Genomic DNA, 18,980 nt, shown 5'->3' with positions numbered 1-18,980 from the left:
TGCCGGCAGACCAAGATTGGCTCCTGCCTGTGCTCTGAGCAGGATGGATGTGTTGCACAGCTCTCAAGAGTCCTTCCAGGATTAAAGTTCCAAGCATACATGTAGGCTTTACACTTAAAAAAAATTAGGAGCAAAAAAAATCAATCTCCAAAACATACAGTTTGAGGACTGAGATCCTCTGCTTGGACTTATTTCCTCTGAAACTGAAAAGTTCACATAAATTGAGAAACATCTACACTCCCAGAACAGTTGGCACTTTTAATGCATATCCTGCCAAATACTGCAGAAAAAGCTTGGTCTGTCCTGCTCCTGAAACATGTCACCTTACACTGTCTTCAAAAAGAACTGGGCAATACTTCTACTACTTAAGCAAAATCCTGTTGATGGCTTTCAAATAGGCCAACGCACAGCAAACAAATTGCTAAATAGTCACCAATCCATCAAGGAGATTTTGAAGTGATTTAAAAGGTGTTTTTTAAATTAGATTTCTGACACAAGAAAGCACTGCTACAGTAAAATGTAAATATACTCTAAAGTGGAAGGTAGATACTAACCCTGCCCAAAAGTTATCACCTATCATTATGCTAAAGCAATGCCGCAGAACACGATGAATAAAAGATACTCAGCGTGTGATGTTATATAACAGTAGTTACTGTATGGACACACTATGGCACGGGAATTATTCTGCATCACTACTGCTATCACAGACGGCATTTCAGAAGATCATTTAATACAGTAGCCAACATAACCATACCTCTGGTGCCAGATACTCTGGAGTGCCACAGAAGGTCTTCATTGTTGCTCCATCCTTGATGCCTTCTTTACATAGTCCAAAGTCTGTTATTTTTATGTGTCCATCTTTATCCAGCATAAGATTTTCCAACTGAGATGAAAATCCAAATGAAAGACATTGTTACGTATAACATACGCTGCTCTGAGCAAGCCAACAAAATACATGAATTTCTGCAGATCAGTTTTCAACCTTGTTCTCACGGAGGTCAGAACCACAGTCGTTGCCAAAGCATGCATGATGTAAATAGACATTTATATCACTTTCCTTAGTTCTTCAGGGAATGTTAGGTGATTAGTTTGCAGTCTTTGTGTAACTGATCATATATACAGAAAGAATGCAAATGTAGACATTGTATTTATGCTTCTAAAATATTATCACCAACAGAACGTCAGTTCTTTTAAAAGTACATTAAGTATTCTTCCTCACACAACTTCATCCTTGGTTTTGCTCTACATGATTTTAAGAAATATTCTGTACCAGCAGAGGATAGGAAATGAAACAAAAATCAAATGCAAGGCTAAGGAACCACTTCCAAAGAGACCCTTCACATTAGAATCACTTTCTACATTTACTCAGCTCGTGGTATTTGTCCTAGCCAGCACCACTAATTTTTGAGAAAGCCACCCAGATTTCAGGACAGAGTTTCCACTGTGTACGAAATAAAGTGCACTTTCAAAGGGAAGTGATATGGGAAACAAAATCTCAGCAGGAATCCCAAAATTACATTGGCATAGCCTGAAAACATTGCACAGCATGCTTCATTTCAGATTGCTCCCAAATGAACACCAGTATGTCATCATCCTCTCATGAAAACACTTCTCAGGAAAAAGAAAGAGGTATTGTTGCATTTTCCTCAAGAATTTCTGAATTTCCTTTTTTTTTTTTTTTTTCCCCTCTGAGATTTCTTGTTTGGTTGTTTGGTTTTCTTTTTTCCCCTTCTCTGCTCACTGAAAAAATAAGCAACTTGAAGCTTATCCGATTTGCTAACTGCAACCAGTTACTATGAAATAGTGCTGTGCAACACATTGCAAGGAAGGAGAACATCCACACAGTATGAATTTGTATCTATCTGATAAGACCTGGGATGAAGAGCCCAGGATTATGTTCCACCACAGAGAAGAGCAAGCGAAGTTTCTCTTAGGACAAAAGCAAGCAACTGAAAATGCAACCCAGGTAGCTTAGTGCCCCTTTATATTCTCTCTGAAGCGCTGCCAGGGTCCTGACAAATGCATTATACAAGCTCTTAGACTATAAAAGCATTTAGACATCCTGTAAAGTCAAGTCCAACAGCTGCAATAACTGTTATGTTAAAGTTTGATCAGGAAAGGCTTTCTTATAGTTCCAACCCATTTGCTTTTGCAACTAACAAACAAAAAGCTTGAAACCAAAAAGCCTATGAAACCATTTTTCTACATACCTTCAAATCCCTATAAACCACGTTCTTCTCTGAATGCAGGTAATCCAGTGCTGAAACAATCTCAGCTCCATAAAACCGAGCCCGGTCTTCAGAGAAGACACGCTCTCTTGACAGATGGAAAAACAACTACAAAAACAATAATTTCTTACATTTAGATTGCACAGGTTTCTGAGTTATGCCTTGCACTTCACTGGCCAGCCTGCTTGGAGTAAGATACTACCTAAGAGAAAACCTCTTCGCATCCTCACCCAGTTGCGTTCACAAATGTGTTACAAAGCGTCACAAATTAAATGACTAGACAATTATATCTCATATTCACAGATGCAGACTGATAACCAGTTTGTGCGCTGCACATTCTTGTACATACAGAAAATTATAAAAACTCATTTTGACTGAACTACAGTTCTATATTAGAGCTACAGTTGATATTCTCACTTTTCATTCTTAACTAACAGTAGTTTGCTAAGTTTCCAGTTCTTCCTCCAAAGTAACATGTGCTCACAATATTCATTAAAAAGTGTGAAAAGCTGTCTGAAGAGCAACCAGAAAGCAATCTTCCCCTCTTGAATTATTAAAGCTCAGATTACAATACGTTGCTGTCATGTAAAACATGAACTTACACCCAAACCCTCTATTCTCTAAAAATTGAATTAAGAAAATTAAGTCTCAATTCTTAACATTTGTTAAACCTGCAACAGCTGTGCATAACTGGGACAACCTGGATTAATCAGAACTGCAGACATGGACCTTAGCTAAATAATGTCAAGCATAAGTAGCACAGGAAAATCCTGAAGTATTAAACATTATTATTACATTTCCCTTACCTCCCCTCCGTTAGCATACTCCATAACAAAACACAAGCGATCATGTGTCTGGAAGGAATACTTTAAAGCCTGAAACAGATTTAAACCAAAACTTAGAAGACAGATCACACTGACAGTTACAGAAGCATTTTCAACGGATTTTCAGAAACTGAGACAGACATGAAATTTTCTCTTTTAGTGGACTTTTTGTCCTTGGCTCTTTTATAATACTTACACTTTCCTGTTGCATCTGAGGACTGATCCACCACCAACTTATTTCAATAAATACATTTAATAAAACATTAAAATGATCCCTTGCAGAAGTTACCAGTAATGCCTATAATGCTGTGAAACTAAGTCCTGGCCTGTTAGCACTGATATAAAACGTACCAATAGTGGTTCTGAAGTCCACTCCTCAGGCCACAAGCCCCCACAGTTTAATTGTATGGACAAGAGGCCACAACCAAACCCTAGAGCACAAGGTTTTACCACACTGGCCACAAGTCCTCTTATATGAAACGTGTATATATTTACACACAGCAGCCCCCTGGTCTCTGCCCTGCTCCCTGCTGCCGGCCTGCCAGGGACTGAGCAATGCTCTCAGTGTTGATTTGTAAGCAACTGACAAAACCAGGCCGGATGGAGGGTGTGATGGAACATCACAAAGTGCCTTTGTACAGCCCTGTCATGTGTATTCCTGTGACAAGAGAAACATCAACTTGTGTGCCACAGTCTTAAGTTTCTTGGCCATAACCCAGTTTCGTAGCTGGCTTCTTAAGATAGCTCTTGTTTTGCATATTTGGGCTTATGAAAGCATTAAAAAGAAAATACTGCATATCATCACCTTCATTACTAGGGGTGGTGTCTTTAAACCTGTCATATTTTTTTCAGAGAAAGGGAGGATCAGGTTTTAGGCACGTCAACAAACATTTACTGATTACACCAAATATAGCCAATATTTACTTCCAGAGACCACACTTAAAAGGTCTCAATTCCAGCTAAGCCCTTGTGTACTTGGACAAAGGAAACAACCGGGATCCTACACAGGATGAGAGCTTAAGCAGTTGGCAACAGTTCAGAGCCACCTGGTAATAAATACTAGAAACAAAACGTTGAGGTGTAACTTAGGTATCTAAATTCAACCAGAGAGACTGATGGTGCTGGAGGCCTAAACTGAGAGTACGGTTTGATTTTACAGCTAAGCCAATCCAAAAGTGAAGTGGCAGATAAAGCACAGTCCTGCTCTTCCCTGTCTCATCCCATGTGCTCCCACCACTGTCCTTTGGCTGGCATTACCAGTGCTCTGATCCCATAGTGAGCTGCTTCTGGCAGCTTAAAAAAACCAACAAAGAAAGGCAAAATTAAAGGGTTTTTCCCTCCACTATGTCCTCCTGAACTTGTTTGTCACAAGATCAGGGTCACCCTGATCTCTGCTACATTTGGAGGACAAGGAAAGCAGACATTTCTCTCAGAGATGGCAAGCCATTAAATGGCTGAGCTGTAAAGCCAAACCAGACTCTGAAACACTGTCCTGAAGAGGTACTGAGGACTGGCTCAGAAGACTTTAAAAAAGCATTTTAATTTGTGCTTCCCAAAAATGGAAGGGTACGAAAATATACAGCCACTCTGAAAACACAGATCTCAAATGTATTATACAAACAACAAAAAAATAAGGAAAAGTCTTGGTTGTCATGATGTCAAGTTGTGCTCAGCAGACGGAGAAACACTTACTGTTAAGAATGGATGCCGTGAGTTCTGTAAAACACGGTTTTCTGTCAGCGTGTGCGCCACTTCATCCTGAAACACAAGCAGAAGGAAATCAGCAAAGTGATTCCCCAGCTCAGGGGTTCGTTTCAAACACTAACAGAGCAATTATTTACAAGTACTCAGAGAGCCCTTGGTATAACCTTTCCAAAGGCTGTGTCAAGAGTGAACCACATTCCCAAGTTTCCCATCTACTCACCTTTGCTACAATAACTTCCTTCTTCAGAATTTTCATAGCATAATATCGTCCGGTTGCTTTTTCTTTAACTAAAATAACCTTTCCAAAAGTGCCTTTTCCCAGTAGTTTAAGGTATTCAAACTCATTCATGGTCTGTTAATGACAGAGATAAGCAAGAACTGAAGTACATGGACAAACAACAAGTACGTCATTCTTAGACTAGAATCTGTCATTCACATAACAATACATGGCATATGTTGCCTATGTCTCTTTTAAATCCTTTTGCTTAGTAGAATTCAGGAGCATAAATGATTCTTCCATAAAAATGAATATCAGTGCACTCCCAAAGTCCAAACTATTTAGGGAAAACCGTAAACTTTCAATTAACAGAACACTTTTGCACATGACTCAACATTCAACTGCGCAAATACCACTCAACATAGTACTATTAAATTCATAGACATTTTGAACACATCACTAAAAGGCACGCGTTGCTCTGCTTCCAGGGATTAAACCCACACCTTTACTCTGATGTTTCCCTCCTCTCTGGGGACCAGCTTTCTTGTGCTTCATTGAACAGCACCAAAGCCCACAGATAAAATGACTGCCTCACAGATCGGCCATTCACTCTTATTTGTTCTGCCATTAGGAAAAACGCTGGAAAAAATCAGAATCTGATACAAGCTGAGGATTGCTGCTCCACTTTCACATTAACAACTGCTGCCAATATGGCAAACATAAGACTTACGCAGCCAAAGGCTACTGCAGCTTCAGGTTGGGAAAAATTTTAAGAAGCTCCCAACAGCAAACTGCCTCCATATTCTTGTCTAGAGCTGGCCGAGGAGAGTTCCTGCTAATTGTGCAATACAGTTGATGCCAGAACCCCAATAATCATTTCAGTTATCCTCACTATAACATGCCCAGAGATAGACAGTCACCGTCTCAGAAGACGGTGTGTTATTTCAACAGCAAGGTGGTTCTTGCATTTTTGTGAAGAGCTGCTCAGGGAGAGCGGTACCTGTTCAGGCAAGGACACAGAAGGCTCATGGCAGCTATAATTCAGAGTGACATGTAAATAGCCACCCACATCAGTCTGAAACACTGACATGACACAAGGCTGGCACACAGTGATGACACTGGTGGATGAGTTTCTTTAAAAACTTTATCAGTTTTCCCCAAACTGAAACAAACTTATGAAAGTAAGTGGGGATAACAATGGTGAGGTAAGGACACAAGGTGCCTTGGTACAATCTGCAGACAGAGCACTCACATGGGAGAAGTTTCTATCAATTCTTTCTTACAGGAGCAAGTGGGAATGCTTTGGAAAATGGAAACCCAAATACGGGTTAGAAAGAAGTGAAGGGAGGCTGAAGATAGATACCTAAAATGGGTGCTCTAAAAGGGTTCCAGAGAGCAAAGATCTCCTCTGGCACATACTCTTTTCATGGAAGGCTACTGCTGAGCTGGCCCTGTGCATTCAGACAGTGCTGTGCCTGATGCAAAAACCCGAGCTCTAGGAACACTATGGGCAGACAATGCAACAGCTGCCTGGGAGTTCACCTAAACCCTTAATCCAGAGCAATTAAATCCACTGGACTGAACTCAAGTCCTGCAAATCCACTGGAACACCTTTGCACCAGTTTGCAAAGAGTTTACATAGCCACAGGGCCCAGGAGGCTCTATGATTTCAGGCTGTGTACCACAGGAAAACAGGCAAAACAAATCCAGACCTGAGCTGGCCTTGAAAGCCATCCAGTAAGGACACCTGAACTCAGAACTCTGCTGGACCCAGACAGGCTGTGCCTGGTACCTGCTCAGCTCAGGCAATTGTTTCCTCCAGATGTTGCATCTACAACCATGTCATTGTTATGGGAACAGACGTGTCTTGATGGCTATTTCTTGTCTACATTCAAGAAGGCCTAAAAAAGATTGTTATTTTCTGCTATGCTCACTTACCACTTTGTGTTTTGGCTTTGCCATAGAAACTTCCATTTCTTCTGCACCTGAATTATCACTGGGAGAGCCAGATCTAAAATCCATCATCTCTTCCTCTTGTTTCTTGAGGCTGTCTGCTACTGTTTGGATGGCTTTTGTCCATTCTTCCCTGTCAAAATATAAGCAAAGATGTTCGTTACTTGTGACTTTAGATTACCACCTGCCATGGCAGGAGTCACCAAGGAATACAGTGCAACTAATGCTCTCTGATGAAACAATGTAACGTACAATGAATTATGCGCTTTCGAGCACTGTAAAAACACATTTTAAGAGCACTTTTAACATAGATCCTTATTAATCACACTAGAAACAAGACACAACTGAAGTCCTCCCAGTCCGAATAGAATACAAGGTTTTCAGAAAACAGAATTTTTAATAGGCATTCAGTCAGCAGCTCAAGATATGAACCGGTGATACAGAGATTTACATTAAAAAAAAGGTCTTGCCAAAACCAAAATCCAAATGGCTTCCACGCAGCACAAAACAATTAAACTCTACTTCTCCGTTCCTATGGTACACTGAAACACATATATCCAACTGCTGGGGGCACGATGCCACCTCTTCACACACATATCCCAAATTTTAATGGCATGGGGTGTTCCAGGAGAAGGTTATTAAAGCCCAGGATATTTAGATTATTCCCCTGCTGTAAAGATGATGACAGAAGTACAGCAATTCCCACATAAATTTTAGCAGAATGTCAGCAAAAGCAGTGACATTTTATCTTAGGCACAGGTCTTGGTTATGATAAAGTTTCCAGAGCTGTTTCAGCAACGGGTGCTCTAAAGTCTGACCCCTTCAACTCTGATGGAGACCTCTTCCACTCCAGTGTCCTTTGGGAAATTTCACACCTTTGGAAACTACTGAAGTGAAAGTTCTTGGCCTTCACTTCATTTCACTGCACATTTATTGAACATAAAGCATACAACTCCTAAGGGCTTATAGGGTTTTGGGATAGGCTTTAAGGCATATAGGGGCTGAAGACATGTTCAGTGGACTATGTGAATTTAGCATGTTTTACTGTGTTTTGTATCTGTACGTAATGGGACATAGTGATTTAGTTGGTATTTGTTGGACACTGGCTAAACTCTTCTCCCAAGGACACCTCAGGTAAAATACCTTGCTACCACAGCAGGAACAGGAGCCAATGCTGAACAACTCCATACATAATCTGCAGTGAAGCCATCCTATCCTAATCAATGTCAATGCTATGAAATTATACAGTGAAACACTAGGCTAAAAAAACCATCATATCTGAACATGCAAATTTCAGATTGTGATGGGTGGAAGAGGCAAATCATTGCACAGACGCAGCAAAGTCCAGTGTAAAAAGTAGCCAGTACAAGATTCTAATACCAACTGCATCAATTACACATAAGTTCTTTCCTGCCCTGCCAATTTTTTATTTTGGATTTTGTCTGAATGTGCACTACCCAGGCTGTGTCTGGAGCAGCAAGGTAATGCTGAACATTCTGAACATTCTCCCTATGCTCCCAGCAGAAAGCTCGTCATTCACCATCACAAACATATTCCTTTAATTACTAGTTATTTTTCATATTCAGAACTCTTACCAAAATATTTTTTTTTTCTGCATTTCTATCTCTCCATCCCTCTGAAAAAACCAAATGTTGCTACTAAAGGCACAGAGAAAGCTAAAGGCATATCTACCTTCACATCTCTTTCAAGGTTTGTTACTGACTTGGTTTAGATCTCAGCCCTCCTGAAGTTAATGTCTTTGATTTCTGGGAGACCAGAACTTCACCCTCAGCTTTTATGTCTCAAGAGTACACAACAGAGGTGACTAAAACCCCGACTCCTGAAGTGTCACAAAGCTGATTTAGTTGACAAGGAAGGAACAAAACAAGACTGAACACAACCTTCCCCCAAGTGGAAACTGTTATTCAGCCCCTTTGAGGTCACTGACCACAAAGCTACTACAAGAAACAAGGACCAGTTTATTGTTGTTTGCTTTTAATTTGATTTCACCTTCTTCTGATTATTGTAATAGAATCAAAAGCAATAAACAGCAATCTTTAAATCAGTGCATGCAAAGGCTACAAAAGAAAAAAAAAAAAATCCAAAGAATATTAGGTAGAATTTGCTGATCTATAAAGGAAATGTGTGCCAGTATCATATCTAGGGAGGACACAGGTTTTAAAATACACCCTCCCCTAGGGCAATGGTATTGGAAAAATTTAAGTTCGGTTCCTGAAGAGCAAGTAAATATTTAAATACCCTGTAGTTGTAGAATGGCTGTGCTGGAAAACTGTTCTCCCAGGAGGTAAGAGATCAATTCTCCAATGCTGAGCACACAGGATGCACGCTCTTAGCTTTGTTTCCTAACAGCTGAAACAGAAACCTGCACCTGCAGCAGATAACTATCACCTTTATTATCTTATTTGCATAAACCATTAGCAATCAGAAATGATGCAACTAACTTTTTTCCTTTAAAAACAAGGGGTTTAAAAAGACTTCAAAAGGTCAGTATTTTGATACAACCCAGCTTTGCCTGAATCTCTGTTTCACTTGTGCTCATCCTTCCAGAAACTCCCAGGTCAGAAACCCTTCATTTCACACACCACAAGATTTCCAGTGAGAAATTAACCCTGAATTTCCCCAAATAACTACCTGTGTGCTAGTACACACCTGCACCTGTCCCTTTCAGATACTCAACCTAGCAACATTTCATTTACAAATACTACAAATACAAAATCCACTCTCTGAAACACCCTTTATGGTACTTTTTATACTGGAACACGCACTGAGGCGCTCAAAAATTATTTGTCGCTTTTCAGTCTAGATGTACATCATCTGATAAATAAGAGCTTCAGCAAAAGACTCGCTATTAATGTTGAACACTTGCATCTGCTTTTGCAAGTAGTTTATGTATTAAATATGAATGAAACATACCGCTCCTCTGGAGTCTCCACATGAAATGTTCTTTCAATTACTGTGGTCCACTGGAGGCATCTAATGATAAATGTGTTTGGTTTAGGTCGTTCTGTCTTCATCAGCTGGCACTCTACCACAATGAAGGAAGAGAAAGTCATGGTACATAAGCAGGTTTAAATAATCATTTGTCTTTATTCTTATCTAGCAAACTGTTGCGATTAATCAGCCATAGAAATCTCTGTAAGTACTTCTTTAGGAGACTTGAGACAATTTACTGTATTGATGAAACCAATAAATAGCTTGGAAGATAGTCATCTAAGCAGCACCGAAATCAAATTCTGCATTTGGTCTTCCCAGAGCAATAAGTAGAAATGCGGTGCGATGACACTGAAGCTGTTCAGACACAGGTCCGACACTCCAAAGGTCACCCAGAGCAGAGGACACAGACAGAGTCAGCTGATAATGCAGCAATTCCACTCGCTGAAACTAAAGCCAAGCCCCCACATTCCCTCCCTTCGACTCTCCGGACATAAAACCCTGTCCTGGGCTTTCAAGGTGCTGCTAGAGGGAGCGTTTGGCCATTTTGCGGCGACGTGACAAAGATTACACTCAGCATTTCCAGTCCTCAAACACTAGAGGGAACATCAAACTGGAGAGGCACCCCCAGAACAGACCCTGTTTAAACGTCCTCGGGACAGCTGCCGCATAGACAGACAGCTGGACAGACAGCCAACCGCTTCCATCACTGCCCGTACTTGAGCACAACCTAAAAAGGCTACAGAGCAGCTACATGCGAAAATACCGCTTCATAAAAATGCTCTCTCTTGACCTGGGCATTATTTTATTTTATTTACTTTTTTTAAAACCACATTTTATGCTTCACGGGATGTCACGAATGTTTAACCTTCAAATTTGGGCCTGAAACATGCCACCTGATTAAGGGTACACCAGCTATACTAAAAAAGAGAATCTGAAAAACAAAATCAATGAAATAACAGCAGAAAACAAACCACCACATTTTTCAGATTTATTTTAGTAGAAACTCTAATGCTAATTAAACAGCTCCTGTTAAAAGAAAGTCAAATTAAGGAAACAAGTGAGCAGGGGAGGTGAATAAAAGAGAGAGATCAGTTTGTTTTTTTCTTACATTCAACTCTTTTTCTTGCAGTTAATGAAACGACAAGCTCACTATTATTTAGTCTTCTGATTCTAAATCAACTTTCAAGTAAATAAAAAGGTCCTATGAAGACAGGGACAAATTTCAGGTTACCACTAGGGCTATGAACATCCTCCACCATCAGCAACACGCAAGCAAAGGACAGACTCCGGCCAGAAAAATAGTGCATGTCATTAAGGCTACACTGGTATCGGCAGGGTAATTTTATTATTGTGAGAATTTAGAACACTCAGTTTTAAATTCAAGTTCTTAATTAGTACCAAGACAAAATATTTACTGTCAGTGGTTTTGGGTGTTGTATTTTTGGCAATATATTTCATGCCTCATTTGCTACTGGAATTATAAGCTTTTCAATGAGTAACTTTGCATTTTTCATGACAAGAAAATCTAATTTTTCTTTAATAGCACGCTGAAGTTATACTGCATCCTACTAAAGTACCGCAATTAGATAAAAGAAAGTTTATTAATGAGTCATGAAAAGGTTTTAGTGTGATAAACGGCACTTCTTCATTCACCGAGATTAAAGAACTTCCACACAACAAGGCAGACGTGCCTGCAAAGCGCCGTATTGAGCCCTCCCGCTACCTCTGCCCTCTTTTGCAGAATAGCAGGTAAGGCTGAACACAAATGCACAAGCTGGCACAGCCCAGTAAGCCCAGTTCTGATAAACTGAGCTCATGAGATCCCATTCCTGCTCCCAGATCATCCACCTTAGCTTATTGTTCCATTTTTGTTGGTTTGGTTGGTTGGTTTGTTTTGTCTCCCATTTTTGTCTGCCTACCCTTGTCAGATGAAGGCTGGGGTTGTCCTCTATGCACAATGCAGCCCTAAGATACTGAGTTTGGCTCAAGACTCAAAGAAGAATCCCAGGCTATTTGTACCCTCATGCAAATCCAGAACCGTTCTCCGTTACTTGTGCAACAAGATGAAGAAACACACTGAGAGTTTTTGCTTACTTTTTTAAAACAGCCTCTAAATTCACATTTAGTGCCTCAGATTACGTATTCTGAAGTAGCAGCACAGATACTAAACTAGCCATGAACTCTAAACTTTAACCATTTAATTTCAGCGTAATAAACCACACAAGGCATCTTCTGTCATAGAAGGGGACCAATTAAAAATCACCAGTTTTCCCCTAAATCAGCACTGTCCATTGATATTTGTTGAGCTTGCTGATCCAGCAATCTTTAAGGCATACAGCAAGATGAATAATAGAGATTTGTCAGTTAATAACCACTATAATTCAAGTATGTCACATAGAAGTGTTTTGTTTAGTGAACAATATGCTGTCTAATTACCCTGCTCAATCATAACAGCACATATCGAGAAATACAGAAGGCTTTATTTTTAAATTGCTTTACCATAGTGCTGTACCACATAGGTTTCAGAAAGTTTGACGCTACCACTTTGTTCTCCCCATATACAACAATGACATGGACTTTATCAACGAAATGATGAAACAGTAGTTGTTTTTTTTCTTACTTTTAAAATTAACTCTCTGGTCTTTACTGTGGCTGGCAAGCTAGAAAAGCACCAAACTTGCCTTCTGTGATCATGTACTGGAACATGCACCACTACAGCAGAGCACGGATACAGATACTGTATAATATGTCTGATTCGTGGCATGTTTGGGGGTTCTGCTATAAAAACATCCATGTTTCAAATACAGACTGAGGGTCACTTACCCGCTTTGAAGACAGTTTTTCCTGTCAAACAGGCCAATGTAAGTATTCCCCATTTGCAACAAAGTAAGTGCTATGAACAGCAGCTTGTTAAAAATGATTTAAATTGCTCTAAAGAACCTCTTGATTCTTTCCTGGCTTTGGTCTTTTAAAGTAAGTAGGACAGAGAAATTGTTCCTAACAGGAATAGACACCAAGGCATTGAAATGTAAATTACCATTTTGTATTTGAAAGACACTTAGTATTATCCCAGTGACTTTCTAAAATGTCACAATATTTGCTTCCCCAGCACTTAAACTAAAAGGCAGATTACTTGCAATGAAAAGTGTCGAACTCTGCTCCCTATATAATGACATCACACTTAAAATGATAATGTCAAGGAAGAATCCTTCCCATTCCTGCTTTGGTTTCTTTAAGGGGGGGGGGGGGGGGGGGGGGGGGGGCGGGAATAAAAGAAAGAAAAAGGTAAATCAGGCAAGAATGATGAATAAATAAAACTTTGGAAAGGCAAACAAGAATATTATGTTGAAGTGCTAGTTTTCTGCTAGCACCACCAGATAGATTCACCCCTAAACAGCTCAGCCTGGCAAAAGCAAGAGCTGGGAGCCCTGAGGTACAGACCTGGACCAAGGTGGCCCCAAGTAACAGTAGACAAAAAGTCTGTCCACTTATCTGGCCATGCAGTGCCCACTGATAAATGCTTGACTGCAGACAGGCAGTCCTGTCCCAAAAGAGCACTCGTACTGTGCAGCAATTATGTTTTCAGATGTACAACAAAACCACCTTTTTGACAGTCAGAGAAATAATCCCTTCTTTCTAACAGGAACGGCCTCTCCCTCCATGTGGTTTTTCACAACATACTGCTCTTCTCAGCTATATGGTTTTAAAGGCTTATAACCCAATAGGCAGACATACATGATAATCCGAGATTACAATCAGTACGAAGGCTACTTATCTCGCACATTTACAACATAGGCTCTATTGGGTATTTATCTGCAGGGTCCCTGGAGCAGAGCTATTTAGGTACAGGCTTTTTTATTCCACCTTACTAGTGGTGAACTACAGAACATGAATGCAAATGTGACTCAAAAATCACAGTTAAATGCTCAGGCACTATCTTTCAGAAATTTTGCTTTGTTTTTTAAATAAATCACCAGCAGGTAACTTCCAAGGAAAAAAACTCTTTACACATATAATTAAGTTACAAACATAGATATATGGCTATTTTAAATGGAAAATTAGGTGGAGAAGAAGGTACTTTAAAGAACAAGTGAGCCTTTCTTTACCCATGGTGGGGACTATAAACAAGATTCCAAAGATATATGGTCAAAACCCTCACGGACCAAAAGGAAAAAGCTAGTGTAGGAGAAAGAAGAAACAGACAAGCACATGGAACGTGCACTATGCATTCATTGCTAACACTTCCTTCATATTTGTTAAGGGAAAAGGCAAATAATCATTAGATATTTTCTTCTTTTACTGTTTTCTCCTGAATTCAATATTTCCTACCGCTCATGAGCTTGCAAAATCACTTAATATGGATTTTACAATACAAGGAAGAAGAATGCCCTAGTCATTAAAAAAACCCTTTTACTTACGAAGATAAAAAAGCCTACATTATTTTACAGGAGAAGAGGGTACAGACTTTAATCAGAAACATGGGACCACTTCCAAAGAACAGACCAATAAGTGACAGCCTGCCATCTCATTAAAAAAGAAAAAATCTAGTTCACTAATTAGCAAAAAAGTCAGCGCTACCATGGGCTCTTAAAAAAAAAAAAAGGATGAATTTTTACAAAACATTTATCTAAATTCCCCCCTTGCAGTGGCAGGAGTCTTCTGCAGGCTCCACAGCCAGCTCCAGTTCACTCACACCAACTGGAGAAGTGAACCCAAACTAAAGTACCAAGCAAGCAGGTTCACGGGGAAAACTTGTGGTGCAAAACACATCCAAACGACACAAGCGTGGAGGGTACTCAGAAAGGAACCGCAAATCAGGGGCTGGCAGCGCTGTGTGCCAGTGCCTACACGAGAAATTAAATCCTGGTGGGGCAACCGCAGCTTCAGTGAGCCCAAAACCACAATAGTGACTTCTAGCAAGGAACCCTCCCCATCATCATCGAGGCGTCCCCGACCTGCCACAGCTTTAGCAGGCGAGAACCACTGCTAGGAGCATCCTTCCACCCACCAGCCTCCCTGCAATCCCTCTTATGGCAGCTGCACCTTGCTCTATAGGCACGTGTCAGCTTTTTTTCGACAATGCTCCAACACCATGGTAACAAACTTGTTTAGCTGTAAATGCCAAGACTAAGGGGCTCAATCTGCCAAAAAATGCACCATATTCCTCTTATGAAAATTGATTTAAATTAACCCTTTTTGAAGGCAACCTGGACAAAGAGAAGGCAATGGACGCATCTTTTTTTCCTCTTTAGCACTGAGCTGCAGTAAATAATCATTGTAAGTAATGCAGTTAGCCGCAACAGGATGGAACTGTCCTGCAAAAAGTGCATTTGTTAAAAGCTTCTGGCTACTGACCAAGTACTGAATTCATTTATAAATTAATGACTTTCTGCTGCTTTTCTTTACTTTCTTGATCCACATGGAGATACCAGTCTAAAGAGGAAAGTACCGTGTCATTATTGTAATGAAAACACTACAACAATTCTCTCTCTAAAAAGACACAAAAAACCCCAAAGCACTCTTGGCATCTTGCACAGATGCACCAGGCAACACAATGTCCATTATTTATTCACATCATCAGCCAGAAGAGGTATATGTTGCTACCAGCAGAAAAAAAAAAGAACATTTGCATTAATTCCTAGTGTTGCCCAGGCCTCTTCTGGGCCCAGAGTGTCTCGAAATAAATCCATCTGCTTAATAGTCAACTACAAAGATGAACCCCATATATTTCAAGTGACCCTATAACTAAGAGAGAAAGCCCCTACCCTTCTCTCTGCAGAGCTTCACTTCCACTAGTCACCAGGAACATGAACAGATTGTTGTTAATAACAGGTGCCACAACGATCTATTTTTCAGTGGTGGAATGAGAAACAGGCAGATCGTCAGACAGGAAAGATTAAGAACAGGAGAAAATAAAAATCAGAAGTACACAGAAAAATGTTAAAAACACAAGCAAGAAATTATCTTCAGATTCTTCTATTGCATCCTGTGCTGCAGCACGTGACCAAAGCTGGAAATGTTCCATATTACAGAGTGAAGAGGTTAGGAGATATTGTTATTTCCAAACCTTTCTGTTGGCTCTAAAAGAATATGGGTTTGTGTTCAAAATTAAGAAAAGCTGAGTACGTTTCACTAAAACTGGTGCTCACTCTGCATTCCCCTATGCTAACAATCAAATAACTTTGACCTGTGTCAATGCCACTTGAATTCAGATCTGGTGACAGAACAGATGCTGAAATGCTTCGGCTGGGCCGACCTGCCAAGTCCTGAGACATGTGCGTGGGTTAAGTTTCACTTTAAAACAACTTGCTGAACAACAGATATACAAAATATTAACTAATAAACTCACTTCATTCTATAACCAGAAATGGTAAAATAGTTGAAAACCACAAAAAAAAGCAGAGCATCAAACCTCCACATCACAGCCATTCCTGGAAAACACAAGGGGGTTTTATCATCTCAAACAAACACATTTATTGTTTAGACACATCACTCTGGGCAGATTGGGATGTTACTGATGAAGTTTACTGGTGTTATGACTCCAATAAGACACCAATCCCCAAACCGGATGAGGGAGCACGTGAAAGCACTTACGAGCTACTGAGAAGTTATTTAACGGTGATTCCCGCTGGTCGACATCCTGCGGTCGTTCCTTGTAGCCAATGAATGTGCCATCGTTCTTTAAAAGAAAATACCGCGGCCTCCATGTTTTTATGTATTCTCCTGCAAAAAGATGGGCAAAGGGAATGATCATCAGAAAACACCCAAAAATACTGACTCACTGTCTTTTTTTTTTTTCATATTGAAACTATATGTCATCCTGACATAGCAGCAGTTTTAAGAACATTCAGTTCATTCTGTTACAAACAGTGGAAAAATACAGGCACTAAGTCAGATATCGCTAGTGATGTTAACCATAAAAATGGGACTTCATAAAAGGTAAACAGCTCTGTTTTGTTCTTCCATAGACTCCGATTTCCATTCAAATTCTGAAACATCTGCCTTAAACGCATTTTAAATTTAAAAAAAATCAGAGCAGATGTCCTATGTATTATTTTTGCTATTGTCATTTTTCATACTGACAAGTGGAGAAATTTTTTTCATTTACATTTTGCAGCGCAAGTATTTTAAACAACAATGGGTAATTTACTAATTAGTCAACTGCTTTATCAAACCAACAGTCACTTTTAGAACATAAGAAGATCATTCTCTGCTTAAGTTACATAACATCACTCACTCCTCTCACAACATCTCAAGCGTGAAACACAAGATGATATATCACAATACGAAGGGGAAAACACTGGATGATGCATAACCACCACAAAGAAGAAAACAAACATCTATTCTGAAAGATATTTCAACTTTATCAGAGAAAACACCCCTTGCTCACACTGTGCTACTGCTCATCTGAGTAACTTGCACAGATAGTAGTCAATTGACCATGCTATAGCCACATTCAAAATTTCCAGTAGCATAATAATAAAAGAGTAGATCAAAACTTGTTATTTACTGGATTTACTCAGGTTTCAGGGAAGGAAGACAGGGGTTCCACCTGCGGTTCCTCTGGGTGTCTTTGTTCATGTGCCTCAGTTTCCCCCTTTGCCCACTGTCCATGTTGTCATCTTCTCAGGCAGACTATCCAGAACTTCAGAGCTTTACATGGTCTCAAGCTGGCTCTCTAGGTCCTACAAGGTCCTGCAGTAATGTTTCTATTGGGCTAAATCACAAAAGCCTCACTCCAAGTGCCATTCAGATCAAGGTAACAGCCACACTTTTTGAACTCTGCTCACCCCAAAAACAACTGATTTAAAAGAAAAAAAATTAAAAAGAAGTGGTCGCTACAAAGCGCCCACGGCTGGGCAACAGCTACACCCCCCTCCCTCCAGTATCGTTTCTCATTTGTCTGTTCAGCATCAGAGAGAGGAGGAGGGAGCAGACTAGGAACCAAACTGCTTTCGCTCTGTCACAGCAGGATCGCGCCCGCCCACCCCACGATGCTGCCCTGGCAGCGGCTGGTACCCAGTGCCCACGGTGTCATCTGCTGGCGAGCTCTTCGAACCAGAAGCAGTGGGAAGAAAAGGCTCCCAGACTCACTGGTTCTGGCAACCTTCTGCTGCTCTCCTGTTCTCCCGGGCTCCGCTCACACCCTCTTTTGCTGCTGCCTGCAATTTCTCTCCCAGCGATGTGCACCCTGCCCCAGGAACTCCCCTGCAGCTGCTTTGCCTCCTTGTTCTCCCCACAGACCTCCTCTCCGTCTGCAGTGCAGTTTCAACCTGCTTCAGGCACCAGCTGTGTCATTTCTTCTCCATTCAGGCTCACACTTTTCTCCCCTGCACACAAAAACATAAGCAACCCATCGCCCACACCATGCAGCCATGGGTATGCGCACCCCTGGCTGCTGCTTTCACCTGTTAAGCCCTCATCAGGCTTTTAATTTTCTTATCTAAAGCAAAAAACTAAGAGTTAAGGAGTCGGAGGGGAGAGTCATACAGAAGAACTACCTTCCCAATAGCAGCCACGTCTGCAGAAAACACCCATTTGCACTGATGAAACAGGGCAAGAAAGATGAAAGGAAAAGGAATAAGCACAAACCCTCTCGGTCTTTCTTTTAGAGAAGATTGTTACAGCTGCATTATACTAACCCATAAAGGGTTTACAAAAATGTCATCGTTGCTTTAGGAATTTCAGAACTCACCGATAGCTGTCATGACTTAACATTTATAAGCAAGGCGGTAAATGTAGAAGATCTTCTTGTCATTGCCTTTTTAATTCTGACCTTAATTAAAAGCTGAAAACTTTCTGGGATCAGTAGGTGATTATTAAGCCTTTCACATTTAAATTATCAGCGCAACTCAGCCCAGATTGGTGAGATCAGTCAAATTTCACTTCTGTTACACCACAGATGTGACTACAAGGGAAAGAAGATCCACGGCGGCTCAGCCCAGCTCTTGCCTACAGGTTTGGCAGATGAGCATGTCAGGAAAGAGCTGCCCGGATTATCACGATTTTGGAACACAATATTACACATCTGATCATTGGCATTTTCTTCTTTTGCATAAAGCAGACCTAGGAGACCTAGGAACCATCTCATTACCAGCT

General features: G+C 40.5%; 1 protein-coding gene across 1 annotated transcript in view; it reads right to left on the bottom strand.

Annotated features, from left to right (window-relative positions):
* Positions 1-18,980, bottom strand: part of AKT1 (AKT serine/threonine kinase 1) — a 72,810-nt gene that overhangs the window by 17,460 nt on the left and 36,370 nt on the right. Inside the window, exons 3-10 of the mRNA XM_080346027.1 lie at positions 16,476-16,604; positions 9,861-9,972; positions 6,912-7,059; positions 4,977-5,108; positions 4,745-4,810; positions 3,035-3,103; positions 2,211-2,336; positions 755-883 (exon numbers count right to left, since the gene is read on the bottom strand). Coding sequence (XP_080202153.1) covers positions 755-883; positions 2,211-2,336; positions 3,035-3,103; positions 4,745-4,810; positions 4,977-5,108; positions 6,912-7,059; positions 9,861-9,972; positions 16,476-16,604 — 911 coding nt within the window. The remainder of the gene's footprint in view (positions 1-754; positions 884-2,210; positions 2,337-3,034; positions 3,104-4,744; positions 4,811-4,976; positions 5,109-6,911; positions 7,060-9,860; positions 9,973-16,475; positions 16,605-18,980) is intronic.

This window comes from Nesoenas mayeri (assembly GCF_963082525.1).
Source record: "Nesoenas mayeri genome assembly, chromosome: 5".
NCBI classification, from domain to species: Eukaryota; Metazoa; Chordata; class Aves; order Columbiformes; family Columbidae; genus Nesoenas; species Nesoenas mayeri.
Note: the sequence above shows the minus strand (reverse complement) of the source record. Positions and strands in the feature narration are given on the sequence as shown.